Source organism: Schistocerca cancellata, chromosome 4 (genome assembly GCF_023864275.1).
Source record: "Schistocerca cancellata isolate TAMUIC-IGC-003103 chromosome 4, iqSchCanc2.1, whole genome shotgun sequence".
NCBI classification, from domain to species: domain Eukaryota; kingdom Metazoa; phylum Arthropoda; class Insecta; order Orthoptera; family Acrididae; genus Schistocerca; species Schistocerca cancellata.
In genome coordinates, this window is record NC_064629.1 from 198,607,905 (window position 1) to 198,628,034 (window position 20,130).

Below are 20,130 nucleotides of genomic sequence, written 5' to 3' on the forward strand. Positions count from 1 at the left end.
AGAGGGAGAGAGGGGGAGGGGGAGAGGCAGAGGGAGAGAGGGGGAGGGGGAGAGGCAGAGGGAGAGAGGGGGAGGGGGAGAGGCAGAGGGAGAGAGGGGGAGGGGGAGAGGCAGAGGGAGAGAGGGGGAGGGGGAGAGGCAGGGGGAAGGGGGAGAGGCAGAGGGGGAGGGGGGAGGGAGATAATGTATGACTGACTGATACTGAACTGCACAGCAGGCATCAAGGACCCAAGGATCATCTGCCAACAGGCTGGTTTCAGACTAGAAAAATATCGCAGCAGCCAAATCTTATCTCTTACTGAACACATAGAGGAAGGATATGAAAAATAAACAAATAATAAGACGACTTGGTTGATGAAAGCTAACATAGTGAACCACAGGTTGCTCATGACAGAACTATGAGACAAACAAAGATTTACCAGCTTGTAAAATTCACTGAATCACTCCTGCAAAAATAGAATATTCTATGTCACACTGGAGAGCAGAAAGAGCTAATGGCAACAACAGAAGAAAGGGCTTACGAAGCATGTGTCCAGGGCCCTCTCTGATTCAGCCTGTATACCAATGACCAACTGACACCAAGTTACACGACCCACTTCCCTTATGCCGACGATCTGGTCATCACAGCTAAATGGAAGATTTTTGGGGTGGTAGAAGAAAACCCAGAATGTGCTCTAAGCATCACGTCAGTATACTACCACAAAACACCCTTAAATCTAATGCTGCAAAGACACAAATCAGGGTCTTAGACCTTCGCTCAAAACAAGCAAATTGAAAGCTGACTCTAACATGAAATGACATCATCCTGGAACACACAGATAAGCCATCATACCTGGGTACAATGCAAATAAATATTTATATCTGAAAAGATGACATCGAAGGAACTCACTGCTGCCACTAACCTCTGATGTACAAACATCACAGTGAGAAGACCCTTCAAAGTTGCAGCAAAAATTTACTTACTGAGAAAACTGGCTAACAGCAAATGGGGACCTAGACCAAAGGGACTACGAATCCCAGCCCAGGCACAGTAGTTCTCCATAGCGCAGAATATGCTTGCCTGGTGTGGTCGAGATCTGTACATGCCAAAAAGATCATATTAAACATGTCAGCTAATAACTGGTTGCATGAAACACACGTTGCTAAATAACCTATTAAAAGCAGCCGGACTTATGAATCTCAACTCCTGAAAATATGGTTACAAACTTACTGAGAAGTTTAAGCATAATCTCAATGAATGACACACCATTTGGAGATACCTGTGAACCTTGGAGACTTAAATCCCACAAGAGATTCATGAACAAAGAACTCAACGAGTTTTAAAATGACTGCCTGGCACTACAGAAGGTACCCAGCGACAAGAGCTTGAGCTTGAAGATTTGGACAAACATGAACAGCATCAGAATGAGCAGAGTACTAGTGAAAACAAAACTGATCAAGTGGGACATTATAGATGCTCACGATAACAGATGTGATTGTGGCAAACCTCTGGATATGGAACATCTTCTCACTTGTCCTAACCATCCCAGTAAATACACCCTCAAAGAATTCTGAAAATAAGAAAATACTGAAGCACATAACAGCGCACACTCACCAATGAACAAGTACTGCACCATCCTCTTGTCCAGCCTTAATAAATTCAAATGTATCCTCAAAATAACTCAAAAGATCTTCACGGGGGTTGTCTGTAACTGAAATAAGCACATAGTTTAGTAAATCCAATGACATATAAGAAATAAATTATTAATACAGATAAATATTTATATCTGAAAAGATGATAAGGAAGAAACTCAATGCTGCCATTAAAACTGCAACACCAGGAAAGACAGCAAATAACAATATGTTACTTATTGTGCACGTCCAGTAAAGCAGGAAGAATACATTATTAATTTTCTATGTCATTTGTGGGTATACATGTGTGTAATTCGCTACACAGAGCTGTCACCTCTGGTAGGAACAATGGCCGGTGCTCAACAGTGAGGTCATTAGTATCCTTACAAACATTAATAGGAAAAAATTTGCTTGAAGTGTCATAATACTAAGAAGTCTTACACAAAAAGAAGCATTCTCTTTCATTCTCATTCACAATCACTGGACATTTCACACTAGGTCACATGTATTAAGACAGCATAAATGTGGGCAGATGTTTGAAAACTGCCAATTAAAACAGAAGAAAGATAAGAGGAAAGCTCAAATAATTATACATGGATATGTGACTGGCTGATCACTTACAACAAACATGGATAAGCCAGCCACCCTGATAATACATTAAAAAACTTCTAACTAAAATTTTAGGGGACAATTCAGACATTTCACAAAACTTTAAAAGTAGTAGCATCTTTTTTCTTTTCAATTAAAACAGATGGCAAATGCATCAGCAAATGAGCTGCTGCCCTCTTGTCTGAATATAAAACACAGTCTACTGAAATGTGGTGCGTCAGGGTCTGTATGCTCCTAACATCACGCATTGGAAGCCTTCTATCCTCTCACTAGTCACAGGGCTGTGTCCTATGTGGAGACAGGTGAGAAGGACCTCATCCCATCTTCACGGCTGGAAGTCGGCGTTGTAGACTTCACTAGATGCAGCTTACTGTCTGCCACTTCCAGGCACTAGACTTCCCATTGATGCACGATTCTGTACCTCAACAGTGAGGTGATAGCATGTAGGGGGGATGGCACACATGGAGCTGGTTTGAGGAGGGGTATCAGAATTGCCTCCATCCGTAAGTTGAGAAACTGGCCTGTTTGCCATATCAAATAAAAACAGTGTATTCCTTTGATGCCATTTTCAAGATCTGCAGCATACTACATCGGATTTTGTCGTGACCGGATGAAGTATCACAAGCCTCCAACTGTGATGAATCCAAGTTCTACATGGAGAATAGGCAGTTGTAGGACTAAGAATTCTTGGACCTGAAGTCCAACTCACTCCTCTCCAAGGTGGCATGGGAACAGTGGAACACAGGAGCTTGGCTGGCAGTGGGAGTAATCACCACAAAATGCTATGCCATTGTCTGGGCAATATATTTGGGAACTGTTTGGAGACAACCCCTGTTTTAGCACCACTGCTACAGGTAACTGACAGCGTTTACCAAAATTCCTCCCGACGGCTTCCATATTTTCATAAAACAATTTGAGCAGTTGAGAGATTTCAGGAATACTTTTCATGACCTTTTCTTGCCCTCCTTGATCATGTGTCGAGCCCTGGCTTATACTAATCGAAAGGCTGTGTGGTTTTCTGCCATTGGGCAGCATTTAAATCATCACAAAGCCATGTGTCTGATGCAGATTGTTGAGTGGCACTCATTGGTCCACCGAGGTACAGGTTGACTCCAAAGATGACCTGAGGAATTTGGGATGGATAAATTAGTGACATGGTGGATCACTGATGTGATGTGGTCCACCCATTCTTGGATGCTGCCTTTGTGTCCAAACACAGCCACCTGGCAAAACAGTGTGTAGATAGCTCTGCTGATCAACCATCATGGTGATGTCCTTTCAAGAATTGCTTCATTCGATAAGTGAATCTAATGTTGGAAGAGGCCACTCAAATGAAGGTCATCACCGACTTCCCACTGGGCCGAATCCGCGAGGACTGGGGAGGAGAATGAGAGGTCTTCAGCTAAGGGTACCCAGTAGCAGCGTTGAAATAAGTAGGATTGCCTGTGTTGAGGATGCAAAGCTCTTGTGACATCATGAGACACTATAGATCTTGAGCTCTAAAAATACATTATGGGCATTGCAGTTTCCCAGTAGGAGAAATGGGAGTTGTTGTATAAGATCTCTGAGAGCCTCAGAATCTATTGCCCCCTGTGCTGGTAAATACAGAGAGCAGAGAGTAATCTGTTGACCCAAATGAACTTCAATGGTAACTGCTCAGTAACGAGAGAGAGACTAGAGGAGTGGTGTGTGTTATTGACAAACACAGTGAACACTCCTTTGTCCCTTTCCCCAGTCAGGTCATCCTTGGGATCGGGGGTATAGTCCCATAGCACAGGGGCCTCAGTAGCTTTAAAACATGTTTCTTGCATACAGAAGCACAGGGGGTGTTCTTGTGCTACGAGTTTCAGTTTCTCCACTGCCTGCAATGGGTGGAGGCTGTCATGGGGTGAGATGGTTGCCACAGGCATTCATATTTCACTGGCTCTGAAACATGAGAACCGTCAAATAGAATGAGGTCTGTATGATCTGATGGTATAGAACCTGGCTTCTTCTGACGCTTGTCTGCCAAAGAAGGTTTTGTAGGAATGACTGAGGCAATGATAGTGACAGTGCTGGTCTGTTTACTGGAGCTTGCCATTTAACGTGCCTGAAGCTCTGCCATGTTGGCAACCATGGTCTTTTCTGATATTCTGGGGACAGCTATGGGCTCCACAAAAACAGCACTTTTACAAATGCTTTGACATTATCAACCACCATTTGTGTAGAGGTATGAGCTTTCAGAATAGGCTTTTTAAGAACTGAAGTGAAAGAAGTAGTGACTGTGGGAGGCTGCATGGACTTAAAGATCATTTTTGCCTGACCATACTGGTAACACTTGATTGTTATCAGTTCCTGCCTTCCTTTCTTCAAGACAGAAGCAGCAGTCCTTACTCCAGACAGGATGATCCCAGAGCAGTTTACACGGGTTGCCCAGAAAGTATTGCACCGCATTTTTTTCCTCAGTTGAAAACAATGCTACGAATGCAAAACATTATGTGTGTATTATTTGAAGTCTCCTGAGTGAGCACGCCAAGTTTCCGTCACTTCTGATAGATAGCGTAGCTGCAGGACAATTTCAAAATGGTATCTGTAGGTGATGGACATTACAAGCAATGTCCTGTCATTGAATTTCTCACTGCAGAGAAAGAAAACTGTGGAGAATATTCACACACACTTGTGCAAAGTCTGTGGAGCATCTGCTGTCGACAGAAGTAGTCGCTGGGCACAGAGGGTGACGTCGTCAGAAGGCGGTTCAGCAGAGCTCCATGATTTGCAGCGGTCGGGGAAACCATCCACGGTTGTCACACCTGACATGTTGCTGCCAGCTGATGATGTCATCCACAGGGACAGATGCATTATGACTCGAGAAGACATTTCGAGGATGATGATGAGGTGATTCACACAGTGAAGCACTGGCTCTGCCACCAGGACAAGGGTTGGTACCGACCGGGCATGTATGCCCTTGTTTCATGGCGGAAGGAGGCCACAGAGTGGGATGGAGATTACGTGGAAAAATACGGTGTGTAGATAAAACACCATTCTTTCATGTGTGTAATTCTCATTATGTTCAATAAAGAATTGTTGAAGAAAAAAAATGTGGTGCATCACTTTCTGGACAACCCTCGTACATACTTTGGAGGAGATGAACAAATGACTCATTTGTGGGTGGCTTTACCACATTTGCCATAAATGGCTTCTCTGTTACATGCTAGAGTGATGTGCCCAAAGTGCTGCCATTTACAACAGTGCACTGGGTTGGGGAGATAAGATCACATGTGTAAATGAAGGAAACCTGCCTTGATATGCTCTGGAAGTTTCCTGCTATTGAATATAAGAATAAAGGAGTGCAATTTGAGCAGATCGACATCAGTAATTTTCATTATATTTTGCATGTCAGTGATGCCTTCTTGGGCCCACTCATCTTTCAATTCTTCTTTGGGGATATCTACAAGTTTTTAACAAGACATTAAATGTTTGCTGTAGTTCAATATGTCAAGTAGTTCTGTTTTGATCACAAATTCCCAGATGAACTTTCCTTTCTGGAGATTTGTTGCTTGTTGGGAACTACAAATTTTGACCAACAGTATCCCATTTGAAAAATGCTTCACAGATTTTGAAGTGTCAGCAATGCCCTCTAAATCCTTTTGTATGTACAAAGCTGTCCTCTTCACTTTTAACTATTAAAAACACATTCTAACTAGCAGCACGTGTTCTGTTACTAGAAACAAAACTCTTTGAATTAACTCTTGTATCAGGAGAACTGGCAACACAAGCTCTCTCAGCTGGTGTTGGCACCCACTAGCTACACCCATTCCGCTAGGATCTGAAAAGAGACAAAATTGGGGGTTCCATCTTAGTCCCAAGTGCAGCTAGGGAAAAAAGGTCTGCCCGGACCGTGCCCTGCTTGTCTAGGTAAGCCTTCTAAAACTGAGGTGTGGCAGGTTCCTCAGAGGTTGACTGGTAATGACTGTTCACCTCAACAGCCACACATATATGATTGGTCTGTAGCACACTTTGAGACTGACAGCTTCTTCTTCTTCTTCTTCTTCTTCTTCTTCTTCTACTACTACTTTTTGAGGCTTTTACCATCTCCTCAATTCGCAATCTGGGCGGTTAAGCCAAGATCCCCATTCCCTGTGACAACGTTCCACTGGCTTGCCACACAGTGATTGCCGAAGCATGGCCAGTGCTTACAGTGCCAAAGGACTGAAGGCACTCTGTAGTCCCCAACTCAGGAAATCCGGGTTTCCTAAGCTCATAACATACCCAGCAATTGAATGCTGATTTCTCAGAAGTGCTTGCCACTTAGCACAACCTGGGCAGGAAAGTGTGACTTACTTATCAAATGTCATGGACACAGTGAGCAGTATTCTGAAGTACATCATTCCATGCCACTTCAACTCTATACCAATCTGTTGTAGCCATGCTTTCTTGTAATGTTTTGTGCTCCTGGCTGGATGAGGAGAGGATGGTATGATAGGTGGGTGGCCAGTTTCCTCTCACTACTACACAAAATGCACACTTGGTTAAAATACACTTTATTACAGGAACCAATTGAGTACTTAACTTCAATTATGTCCAATCTGAAGTTCTGTGGTTAACAGCAATCAATCAACATTCTTGAATCTTGTCCGTATCCATATCACAACTACACTCCTGGAAATGGAAAAAAGAACACATTGACACCGGTGTGTCAGACCCACCATACTTGCTCCGGACACTGCGAGAGGGCTGTACAGGCAATGATCACACGCACGGCACAGCGGACACACCAGGAACCGCGGTGTTGGCCGTCGAATGGCGCTAGCTGCGCAGCATTTGTGCACCGCCGCCGTCAGTGTCAGCCTGTTTGCCGTGGCATACGGAGCTCCATCGCAGTCTTTAACACTGGTAGAATGCCGCGACAGCGTGGACGTGAACCGTATGTGCAGTTGACGGACTTCGAGCGAGGGCGTATAGTGGGCATGCGGGAGGCCGGGTGGACATACCGCCGAATTGCTCAACACGTGGGGCGTGAGGTCTCCACAGTACATCGATGTTGTCGCCAGTGGTCGGCGGAAGGTGCACGTGCCCGTCGACCTGGGACCGGACCGCAGCGACGCATGGATGCACGCCAAGACCGTAGGATCCTACGCAGTGCCGTAGGGGACCGCACAGCCACTTCCCAGCAAATTAGGGACACTGTTGCTCCTGGGGTATCGGCGAGGACCATTCGCAACCGTCTCCATGAAGCTGGGCTACGGTCCCGCACACCGTTAGGCCGTCTTCCGCTCACGCCCCAACATCGTGCAGCCCGCCTCCAGTGGTGTCGCGACAGGCGTGAATGGAGGGACGAATGGAGACGTGTCGTCTTCAGCGATGAGAGTCGCTTCTGCCTTGGTGCCAATGATGGTCGTATGCGTGTTTGGCGCCGTGCAGGTGAGCGCCACAATCAGGTCTGCATACGACCGAGGCACACAGGGCCAACACCCGGCATCATGGTGTGGGGAGCGATCTCCTACACTGGCCGTACATCACTGGTGATCGTCGAGGGGACACTGAATAGTGCACGGTACATCCAAACCGTCATCGAACCCATCGTTCTACCATTCCTAGACCGGCAAGGGAACTTGCTGTTCCAACAGGACAATGCACGTCCGCATGTATCCCGTGCCACCCAACGTGCTCTAGAAGGTGTAAGTCAACTACCCTGGCCAGCAAGATCTCCGGATCTGTCCCCCATTGAGCATGTTTGGGACTGGATGAAGCGTCGTCTCACGCGGTCTGCACGTCCAGCACGAACGCTGGTCCGACTGAGGCGCCAGGTGGAAATGGCATGGCAAGCCGTTCCACAGGACTACATCCAGCATCTCTACGATCGTCTCCATGGGAGAATAGCAGCCTGCATTGCTGCGAAAGGTGGATATACACTGTACTAGTGCCGACATTGTGCATGCTCTGTTGCCTGTGTCTATGTGCCTGTGGTTCTGTCAGTGTGATCATGTGATGTATCTGACCCCAGGAATGTGTCAATAAAGTTTCCCCTTCCTGGGACAATGAATTCACGGTGTTCTTATTTCAATTTCCAGGAGTGTATATACAATGACTAATGTTTCCTCACAGCTAGCTAAGGTGCAAGGAGCAACTATCACTGTGGAATACTAGACCACAGTGCAACATATTGAGGTATGGAGATTGAGAGTTTGAGACAACTCAAGTCAGCGGTGGTGGCCTATATGCATGCTGCCCCGGTGTGTAGCCTGAGATCATGTCTTGGTCTTCTCTTGTCATAGGCACACTTAGTTCAGCACCTCCCATACAATGTTTCCTTGTGTCAACCGGTGTGCTGGTGAAGGCATATGCCAGCACACAATCAATGTGAGGGTTTGCCGTTTCCATGAAGGAAACTGTTACAAAAAAAAGTAAGTACTCCACAAGAAGTAGTTGAGAACTCTGCACGTCTGTGGAGAATCCCTCTGTTTACAGTTCATTAAGCACCTGCAGTTAATTTACTGTGCTCCACTCCACTTCCTTCTACAGATCCTTTTCACTATTATATCAGCATTAAAAACTAAATGAGTAGGCAAGAGGGTAACAAATTGGCTACTCTCTACTGACCCCTCTAACTCAAACTAATTTTTATTTTGATATTATGAGTCAAAACAACAATGCAATTATTTGTACACAGCTTTTTTCATTATAATGTAGAATTTAAAACAAATTGCATTAAGAGCAAAACAAAAAATCTCTCACATGTATATATACAATGAAAGACCCTAGACCATCATGTAAGGAAGACTCGTAGCACTCTAAAACTTCCCACACATGGCCTAACAAAAAATATCTGCCAGGCACACTGAATATCAATACTTTACTAAAGACTGCAAAACTTAAACAATTGATCGATGTATTAAACAGATGTAACATACTCACACTAGCACTTCAGGAAAGCAGACACGGAGATGATAACATATTTGAAACGAAGGGCTACAGTACTTATAAAGGTAAACAGACCATAAAGAATAAATAGAAAGTCACTATGCTTCGAACAGCTTTTGTGGTCAAACGGAATATAACAGAATCTATAACAAATTTTACATCCACATCACAATGGAATATAACAGAATCTATAACAAACTTTACATCCACATCAAAGTGAATATCACTCATCTCATTTACATCAGCAAACTATGGCTATACCATCATAAAAGCAAATGCACCTACAATCTAGGACAATTAAAAAAATCCAGAAAAAGTCAAACAATTTTGGGAACCACTAGAAAAAGACGTATCAAAAATATGAAAGCACTATGCAGAAGTACTCTTAGAAGACTTCAATCCACAGATTGGCAGAGAAGAGAATTAATTACAAGGAAATAATAGGAAGTTTGACATATTGCTTGTTGGCTTCTGTCACAAGTTCTTTGGTCAACATTTGTTTGAGGATTTTTCTGATGTTGGTTGGTTTAAAAGAGGGGGATACAGACCAAACTGCGAGGTCATCGGCCCCTTGTTCCTAATAAAACTACACCACAAGTGTGAGAATAAAACAGACAAGACATATAACACAAAACAGAAAGAAAGGAAAGACCACAAGAATGAAGGAAAGGCAATGAACACTAAAAGAAACAAAAGGACAAGAAAATAGAGAGATGCGAGAAACAGTTAGAAGAGAGTAAAACAAGGAAGCAGATTACAGTGGCTGGCCAACCACAAAAATAAAAAGGAAAAGCCAACCACCCTGCAACACATTTAAACCTCCACCCCAAAAGCACTAGGGTGAAGGACACAGAGGGACAAAGGACATGCGCTAAAACTCAGATCGAATAATAAAACCCACCCTCATTAATGAAACTTAATACCAAATCAGCCGATGAGGCGTTGCCTGCTAAAATCAACGATAACGAGTCCGGCAACCGAAGATGAAGTCACAGGGCAGCCAAAGGAGGACACAGCAAAAGAATACGGGCCACTGTCAACCGGGCACCACACCGACACTCAGGTGGGTATTCACGGTACAGGAGGTAGTAGTGGATCGCCCAGGCATGGCCTATGCGGAGCCAGCAGAGAACCATGGAGTCCCAGCAAGAGGCCTTCATCGAGGACTTCCATACATTCGTGGTCCCCTTAATGGCTCACAGTTTGTTGTGCGTACTGAGATTTTGCGATTCCGTCTCCCAAAGCTGAAAAATCTTGTGGCGTAATAATGAACGCAGGTCTGTTGCGGGGATGCCCATCTACAGAAGTGGTTTCCGTGTAGCCTGTTTGGCCAGCCGGTCAGCAAGTTCATTTCCTGGGATTCCAACTTGACCAGGGGTCCAGACGAACAGAACTGAGCGACTGGACCATGCCAGGGTATTGATGGGCTCCTGGATGGATGCTACCAAAGGATAGCACTGGTCAATAGTTTTCAGGCTGCTCAAGGAGTCAGTACACAAAATAAAAGACTCCCCAGGGCATATGGAAGTGCACGAGAAATGGCCACCAGCTCTATAGTGAATACACTGCAACCATCGGGTAAAGAATGCTGTTCAATATGGCCACCGTGAATGTAGGCAAAGCCAACGCGACCATCAGCCATCGATCCGTTGGTGTAAATCACTTCAGAGCCCCGGAACACGTCACAAATCGAGAGGAAGTCATAGCGGAGAGCAGCAGGGTTAAAGGAGTACTTAGGGCCACGTGAAAGGTCCAGACAAAGCTGCGGCCGAGGCGTACACCATGGAGGCGTACGTGAATGGACCACAAGTAGAGGTGGTAAAGGGAAGGACTCCAGTTAGGAGAGAAGGGACCGCACATGAACCGCAACCGTTAGCCCCGATCTGGGCTGTCGATGCGGGATATGGACTGCCACGGGCGGGAAAAGGAGACGGTAATTCGGATGCGCAGGAGAACTATGAATGTGTGCAACGTAACTGGCGAGCAGTTGTGCATGTCTGATTTGCAATGGAGGGACCCCAGCCTCCACCAGTATGCTGGTCACCGGACTCGCCCTAAAAGCTCCTGTCACTAGTTGAGCCCCGCAGTGGTGCACAGGGTCGAGTAAATGCAACAGTGAGGGCGCTTGCCAAACCATAAACCACACTCCCATAGTCAATTCGGGATTGGACAAGGGCTCTGTAGAGCCGCAGCAGCGTAGAGTGATCTGCACCCCAACTGGTGTTGCTCAGGCAACGGATGGCATTGAGTGCTGCCAGCACTTCCACTTCAGCTGACGAAGATGAGGAAGCCAAGTCAATCGAGCATTGAAAACCAGTCCTAAGAGTCGATATGTCTACACTACAGTGAGTGGATCGTCATAAAAGTAGTTCTGGGTTCAGATGAATGGTATGATGCCGATAGAAGTGCATGACACACGACTTTGCGGCTGAAAACTGGAAGCTGTGGGCTACAGCTCAGGACTGCGCCATGTAGATGGCTCCTTGTAGGCGACGCTCAGCGACATCAGAACTGGAGCAGCAGTACAAAATGCAGAAGTCGTCTGCATACAAAAGATGGTGAGACGGAGGGCCTGACAGCTGCTGCTAGACTGTTGATGGCCACCAAAAATAGAGAGACACTCAATACAGAGCCCTGTGGGACTCAATTCTCCTGGATATGGATGGAACTATGGGAGGCACCAACTTGGACATGGAAAGTACAGAGCGACAGGAAGTTTTGGATAAAAATCAGGAGCGAGCCCCAGAGACCCCACTCAAACAATATGGCAAGGATATGATGTCGCTAGGTCATGTCGTATGCTTTACGTAAGTTCATAAAAGATGGCAACCAGGTGTTGCCGTCTGGAAAAGGCTGTTCAGATGGCAGACTCGAGGGACACAAGATTGTCAGTGATAGAGCGACCCTGGCAGAAGCCACCCTGACATGGAGCCAGTAGGCCACGTGACTCCAGGACCCAACACAACCGACAACATATAATACAGAACGAGATTTTCGCTCTGCAGCGGAGTGTGCGCTGATATGAAACTTCCTGGCAGATTAAAACTGTGTGCCCGACCGAGACTTGAACTCGGGACCTTTGCCTTTCGTGGGCAAGTGCTCTACCATCTGAGCTACCGAAGCGCGACTCACGCCCGGTCCTCACAGCTTTACTTCTGCCAGTATCTCGTCTCCTACCTTCCAAACTTTACAGAAGCTCTCCTGCGAAACTTGCAGAACAGTTTTAATCTGCCAGGAAGTTTCAACATATCATACATTCCAGCAGCTTACAAAGAATGTTGGTGGCGCTGATGGGCCAACAGCTATCCACATCAAGCAGGTTTTTACCAGGTTTGAGCACCGGAATGATGGTACTCTCCCGCCATTGCAATGATAAGACACCATCGCACCAGATCTGGTTGAAGATGACGAGGAGATGTCGCTTGTAGTCAGATGAGAGATAATTAATCATCTGGCTGTGGATCCGATGAGGCCCAGGAGCTGTGTCGGGGCAATGTGCAAGGGCACTGAGGAGCTCCCACTCTGTAAATGGGGGGTTATAGGATTCACTGTGGGTGTAGTGAATGAAAGGATGTTCCCTTCCAGCCGCCATTTGAGAGTGCGAAGGGGTGGGGGGTAATTCTCTGATGCAGAGGCTCGAGCAAAGCGCTCAGCACAGTGCTCGGCAATTGCATTTTCATTGGTAGGTAACATGCCATTTATGGTAACACCGTGAACACCTGTTGGGGTCTGGTACCCGAAAAGACGTTTGATCTTCGCCCAGACTTGGGAAGGTTACGTATTGCACCCAATGGTCGAGACGTATCTCTCCCAACACTCCTGCTTCTCTCGTCTGATAAGTTGGTGAACACGGGCACGGAGCCGTTTAAAGACTGTGAGGTGCTCCAGGGAAGGGTGACGCTTATGCCGCTGTAGAGCTCATCAAAGCTCCTTAATTGCTTCAGCGACTTCCGACGAGCACCAAGGGACTGCCTTACACCTCGGGCACCCTAAAGAGCGAGGGATTGTGTTTTCTGCCGCAGAAACAATTGTTGTAGTCACCTACTCAACCATCACATCGATGTTACCGTGTGGGGGAGTGACAGTAGAGGTGAAAGTTTCCAGTCCGCCTTGTTTAAAGTCCATCTGGGCAGGCGTCCGTGGGCCTGCTACTGGGGCAGTGACAGGAAGCTGGGAAAGTGGCCACTACCACACAGATTGTCATGTGCTCTCCAGCGGATAGATGGGAGAAGTCCTGGGCTGCAAATTGATAAATCAATGACCGAGTAACTACCATGAGCCACAGTGAAAGGTATGGCGGCCCCAGTATTTAAGAGGCAGAGGTCGAACTGAGACAGTGAAGTTTCGACATATCTGCCTCAGCCAGTAAGCACAGTGCCACCCCACAAGGGGTTATGGGAGTTATAATCTCCCAAAAGTAGGAAATGTTCAGGGAGTTGATCAATCAGTGCAGCTAATACATTCAGGGGTACTGCACCATCTGGAGGAAGATATACATTGCAGACAGTTATTTCCTGCATCGTCTTTATTCTGACAGCTACAGCTCCAAGAGGAGTTTGAAGGGGCACACGTTCACTACAGACTGAGTTTAGGACATAAATGCAAACTCCACCTGACACTCAATTATAGTCGCTATGGTTCCTGTAATATCCCTTATAGCCATGGAGTGCAGGGGTCTGCATTGCCGGGAACCATGTTTCCTGGAGGGCAATGCAGACAGCAGGTGTAAAGCTTAACAGCTGCCGTAGCTCAGCCAGGTGGTGGGAAAAACCGTTGCAGTTCCACTGGAGGATGACATCATCGTGAGACTGGGAAAGCATGGAACATTCAATGAGATAGTATACACCTCAGAGTCACCTGCTGCCACCAACTTACTGCCTGAGCAGTCTATAACCATTGTGTCTGAGGGTCTAGCGAGGTCCAAGTCCTCAGCAGACGCCAATATATCCACCCAATCCTCAGACGCAGTGCCTGTGGGTGCCACCGCAATTTTCTTGGTCTTAGGGGTTTTCTTTTTGGATTTCTCTCACTGCTCCTTGTATTTCCCTGGCTGGGAGGACTTCACTGGCTCAGTCTCCGGGACTGAGGATGAGCATGAAGCCCTACAACCAGATGTTTTTGGGCTCTTCATCCACTGGCGGGTGTCATCTTTCCCATTAGCAGAAACCTGGGGAGGGAGTGACCCAAGGGACCCTTTCCTAGCAAGAGAAGCCAAAGAAGCCTCATGCTTCTCTGTATTAGAAGTGGGGATGGACATCCCCGATGGTTGAGGGGGGGTGGGGGGTGGGGGTGGGAGGGGGGGTTGCTCCCGAAGTAGGTGGTGCAGGAGCAACTGGGAGGGAAATGCCCCCCCGCCCCCCACCATCGATGGGGCAGGTGTAGTCTTACGGTTCTGAGAGGTTGGTGGAGCTGATGGTGCCAGAACTGTTGTAGTGGCGGCGTTAGGAAGATGTCATATGTACAGGATGCAGGCGTTCAAATTTTCTCTTAGCCTCAGTGTAGGTCAGTCGGTCCAGGGTCTTGTACTCTGTGATTTTCCTTTCTTTCTGGAGAATCTTGCAGTCTGGAGAGCAAGGCAAATGGGGCTCTCCGCAGTTGACACAGATGTGAGGTGGGGCACATGGAGTATTGGGATGTGATGAACGTCCGCAATCTCGACATGTGATGCTGGAAGTACAGTGGGAAGACATATGGCTGAACTTCCAGCACTTAAAGCACCGCATCGGGGGAGGGGTAAAGGGCTTTACATCACAGTGGTAGACGATCACCTTGACCTTCTCGGGCAATTTATCACCCTCGAAGGCCAAGATGAAGGCACTGGTGGCAACCTGATTATCCCTCAGACTCCGGTGGACATGCCGGATGAAATGTACTGCAAAAGAAGGTCCCTGTGAAATATGATACCCTGGACCATATTTAAGCTCTTATGGGGCGTGATGGTTACAGAAACATCCCCCAGCTTGTCACAAGCAAGTAATGCCCGTGACTAGGCAGAGGATGCTGTTTCGATCGAGACTGACCCAAATCTCATTTTGGACAAGCCCTCCACCTCCCCAAACTTGTCCTCTTAATGCTCAACAAAGACTGAGGCTTCATCGTATTGGAAGATTCCCCATCAGCTCTCGAACATACAAGGTAACGAGGCAAAGAAGAGCCGCTGCCATCCTTAGCTTGACGTTCCTCCCATGGTGTGACCAGGGAGGGAAACAATTTGGGGTCGTACTTCTGTGCACTGAAATGAGCTTGTGAACGTTTAGAGACTGCTAGTGCTTCACCACCAGCAAGAGATCATGGACTACGCTTCATCACATGTCATCCGTCCTGATGCCTCCCACTCTGACCAGGGGCCACCCCACAGGCGCCACCCAGCCGCAGCAAAGGCCACCTGGCAGGATGGCCATTGCCGGGAGTCCCGATGCCCCAGGGGGATGGGCATCTACCCCTTGGCATACGTTGGGAGTTAACGGCCCAGGCATCAGCAGAGCGATCCCTGTGTGGTCAGGGGGCTACAACCAACAGAATACATGGTGGCCCCACCAAAACGGACTGGCTACTGTGCTGGATATCAGGTGCAAATATGTCCATGGTCACCGTCGACGCAGAAAGTGACACTGCATAGTGCAAGGTGGAAAATGCATCCAGGAAGGTGTCCTCACCCAAGAGATGGAGAATGGGAAGGACTGCAATGCAACGAAGAGAAAGTGGGCTGAAGATCTCAATGCATGATGGACACAATGCACCATGTAAGGTGCCCTTCCCCAATTGGCTCACTCTTCAGGAAAATTTTGAAAAATGAAGGTCAAACCCTACAGGGGACCATCACATAAAGGCTGAAATGTGTGAGACTCCTTTTAGTCGCTTCTTATGACAGGCAGGAATACCTCGGGCCTATTCTTTCTGATTTTTCGAAAGCGTGAGTGGCTGGCATTGCCAGAGCTTCACCCTCAATTGCTGGTGGCCATGACTAGACTGGAGTCTAGCCCATAGCCAGAAATTATACGAATGTGTCATGTCAATGTCTGAAGGCTTTTCCCTGGTCATTTCCACAGTGCTTCTCCTCTTGATACCTGTTACAGTAGTTCGCTGTAGCACAGGAATCCCAGATCCTTTTAGCTCGAGGCTTTCCTCTTTCTTACAAAGCAGTTGCCATGTTTGTGGATCTCTGTGGCTTCCACAAACAAGCGACCATGGTAGCTCTTCTCCACAACAATGACTCCTGTGTCGACGGATTTTATTGTGTGGTTGGTCTCAAACAGCATGTGCTCTGCCATGGCCAATTTCTCCACCTGCTCCACCCTACAATGCCATTTATGTTCAGTGACCTACAAAATGGATCACCCAGTCATTCCCACACAGACTTTTCCATGTGTAAAGGGTACATGATATATTCCCAACATTGCGAGTGGGTCCTGAGACACACTTTGATCGCGGTATGTTTGTAATTCATCAGAATGTCAAAAAGTGGCCATGAAAGCCTCAATACTTTTGCAATAGGAAATTTTCCCCCACACAAACAGACCAACAAGATCAGAGAAAGGTATCAAATTCTGCAGACAATTCGACCTAAAAGTAATGTCAAGCTTTTTCAGAAAATTACCACAGAGAAGAAAGACCTAGTCTTCTCCTAATAACATTTAGGTGCATATCAACTGCATCATGTAGAAATAACCAAACAAAACCATTGAGAAATCATGAACATATTTGTCAGAATGGGACAAGGCACAGACGCTGGCATCTTTTTAACAGTAATCAAAGCCAAATTTCAACCAAAACTATCAACACCTAAAATTTAAGAAGTCCACATAATTGACACACAATTTTTGTCAGACAACAGGAATAAATTCATTAAACAGATTCACACAAAGACGACGGGACACTGGACTGAGATCAGAGAAGCCATAATAGAACCAGTGAAAGAACTACAACAACCACGAAAAAGAAGAAAACGAAGATGGTGGAACAAAGATATACATTGCTTGGAAAAAAATGGACCTCCTGCAAATAGAAAAGACGAACACAATCCCTGAGATCAGGAAACAGACATTTAAAAAAAATTAGAACAGAGAAACACAAATGCTACAAATACAATTAAAAGTAATGAATACAAATTTCAGATAGAACAACAATAGTTACTTCTATAAAGTTTTCAAAAAATAAACAACACGGTAAAAGCCAGTGAGATTTCACTTCAAAGATTCGGCAGGCAGACTGATTACCAAAAATGAAGACAGATGCGAGTTATTAGCAAAATACTTCAGGAACCTTCTAAACAGCGACGAAAACCCCCCTTCAGAACAATCATCACTGCATCAAGCTGAAAACTACATTGGCCAGTTGAAAAATAGGGAAAGACAGGGTATAAGCTGAAATGTGGAAACTGAGAGGGAAGCAACCAGCTGAAATCATTCATGAGGTTATTAAAGATTTCTGGGAGAAAGGAAGAATATCAGATGATTGGAAACAAGCCATAACCCATCTACCATATAAGAAGGGAGACATGACAGATAGCAGCCACTGCCGAGTCATGTCTTTACTTCCAGCCACCTATATCTTAACACTTTCAGAAAGCCTACAATTCTGTAGACAGACAGACAGTATTTCTAACACTAGAAGAAGCAGATATCAACAAAGCTACCAATTAATTGAACAGACACTTACAGACATGACTTCGAAAAATTTCTGCAAGAAGTTCCCGAATCCTTCGGAATTAACTCAGGAGTTTAGCAGGGTGATAAGCTCTCACCAATTCTCTTCAATTTGGTGTGAGGGAAGGATAAACAACTACAAAAGAAAAACATTGAAGGAAACCATCTAGGACAAGGAAGAGGAATATTCGAAGTGAAGTGTCTCACTTGCTGATGCTAATGCACTTATTTTTAAGGAAAAATTAGTTGTAAAGAGAATCACAGAAAAACGTCATACAATTGCACCCTAAACCCAGATAACAAATATCATATGAGGAAACACAATACAGTGAACACATGCACACAGAGAGAGAAAATACATACAAATCAACATGGAGATATTGGAAGAGTTGATAAGTTTAAATATTTGGGAGAACAGATGCAATCAAATGGATCAGGCAACACAACATGTAAAGAAAGATGAAAAAACAAATGGAATTTGCATACAATTTCACCCAAAACTGAATAATAAAAGATCAGTGTCATTTCAAACAACATTAACGGGAAGCACTACACAGATCTAAATGCCTTACACCGAATAAGACGGGTGAATAAGAATTTTTTTTTTTTTTTTTTTTTTTTTTTTTTTTTTTTTTTTTTTTTTTTTTTTTTTGTGGTTTTAGGGCGCACAACTTCAATGGTCATTAGCGCCCTGACTACTCTAAAAATGCACCGCGAGCCACAAGTTGACAACAACAACTAAAAGGAAAAACACAATAAAAGACAGACTGACAGGCATAGGATTAAAAAACTTCATCAAATGTCCTTAGCAAGGTGTGTCAAATTGATAAAACAAAGAACACGAGCAGCTGCTCGTGGGTCATCCGCTAAAACGGCATCGAAAGTAATAGGCAGGTTAAGATCGAGGCGCAGTTGGTTAAGATCGGGACAGGACATTAAAATGTGTCTAACCGTCAGCAAGTGCCCACATGGGCAGAACGGCGCCGGCGCAGCCGTCAGCAGATGGCGATGGCTGAACCGGCAGTGTCCAATCCTTAACCTTGCTAAAACGACCTCCTCCCGCCGAGAAGGGCGTGAGGAGGACGTCCAAGCCACGGGAAGAGGTTTTAAGGCCCGAAGCTTGTTGTCGGTAAGTGCAGCCCAATCGGCATGCCACAGCGACACAACGCGCCGACAAATGACCCTGCTAAGATCGGACGAAGGGACACAACAAGAAGCTGTCCGAGGCTGGAGGACCGCAGCCTTGGCCGCGGCATCTGCAGCTTCGTTCCCAGGGATACCGACATGGCCGGGAACCCACATAAAGCTAACCGGCGGACCGACGTCCACCAGCCGCTGAAGAGAGCGTTGGATCCGGTGTACGAAAGGGTGAACCGGGTACGGATCACTGAGGCTCTGGATGGCGCTCAGGGAATCTGAGCAGATGACATAAGCAGAATGTCGGTGGCGGCAGATGTAAAGAACAGCCTGGTAGAGGGCAAAGAGCTCAGCTGTGAAGACCGAACAATGGTCATGGAGCCGGTATTGGAAACTTTGTGCCCCGACTATAAAGGAACACCCAACCCCGTCATTGGTCTTAGAGCCATCTGTATAAATGAAAGTCATGGTGATGAACTTCGAACGAAGTTCCAAAAAACGGGAGTGGTAGACCGAACTGGGGGTGACCTCTTTTGGGAGCGAGCTGAGGTCAAGGTGAACGCGGACCTGAGCCTGGAGCCAAGGTGGCGTGTGGCTCTCGCCCACTCGAAAGGTTGCAGGGAGTGAAAAATGAAGGTGTTGAAGGAGGCGACGAAAGCGAACTCCAGGGGGTAGCAGGGCAGAGACATACAACCCGTATTGACGGTCGAGAGAGTCGTCAAAAAAGGAACGATAAGACGGATGGTCGGGCATTGACAGTAGCCGACAGGCATACCGACAAAGCAGTATATCGCGCCGGTAAGTGAGCGGCAATTCGCCAGCGTCAGCATGAAGACTCTCTACGGGACTGGTATAAAATGCTCCGATCGCAAGTCGTAAACCCCGATGTTGTATGGAGTTGAGGCGGCGTAAGATGGATGGCCGTGCAGAGGAGTATACAAAGCTCCCATAATCCAGCTTGGAGCGGACGATCGACCGATATAGACGAAGGAGGACGGTTCGATCCGCTCCCCACGACATACCACTGAGAACACGGAGGACATTTAAAGAACGGGTACATCGGGCGGCCAAATATGACACATGTGGAGACCAGCTAAGTTTCCTGTCAAAGGTAAGGCCTAAAAATTTGGTTGTCTCCACGATTGGGAGAGCAACGGGACCAAGTCGTAAGGACGGTGGGAGAAACTCTTTGTAGCGCCAGAAGTTAATACAGACCGTCTTCTCGGCA

The 20,130-nt window shown here is 46.4% G+C and overlaps 1 protein-coding gene across 1 annotated transcript in view; it reads right to left on the reverse strand.

Moving 5' to 3' along the window:
- Nucleotides 1–20,130, reverse strand: part of LOC126184613 (dual specificity protein phosphatase MPK-4) — a 125,016-nt gene that overhangs the window by 70,386 nt on the left and 34,500 nt on the right. Inside the window, exon 4 of the mRNA XM_049927068.1 lies at nucleotides 1,595–1,691. Within this exon, the coding sequence (XP_049783025.1) occupies nucleotides 1,595–1,691 (97 nt within the window). The remainder of the gene's footprint in view (nucleotides 1–1,594; nucleotides 1,692–20,130) is intronic.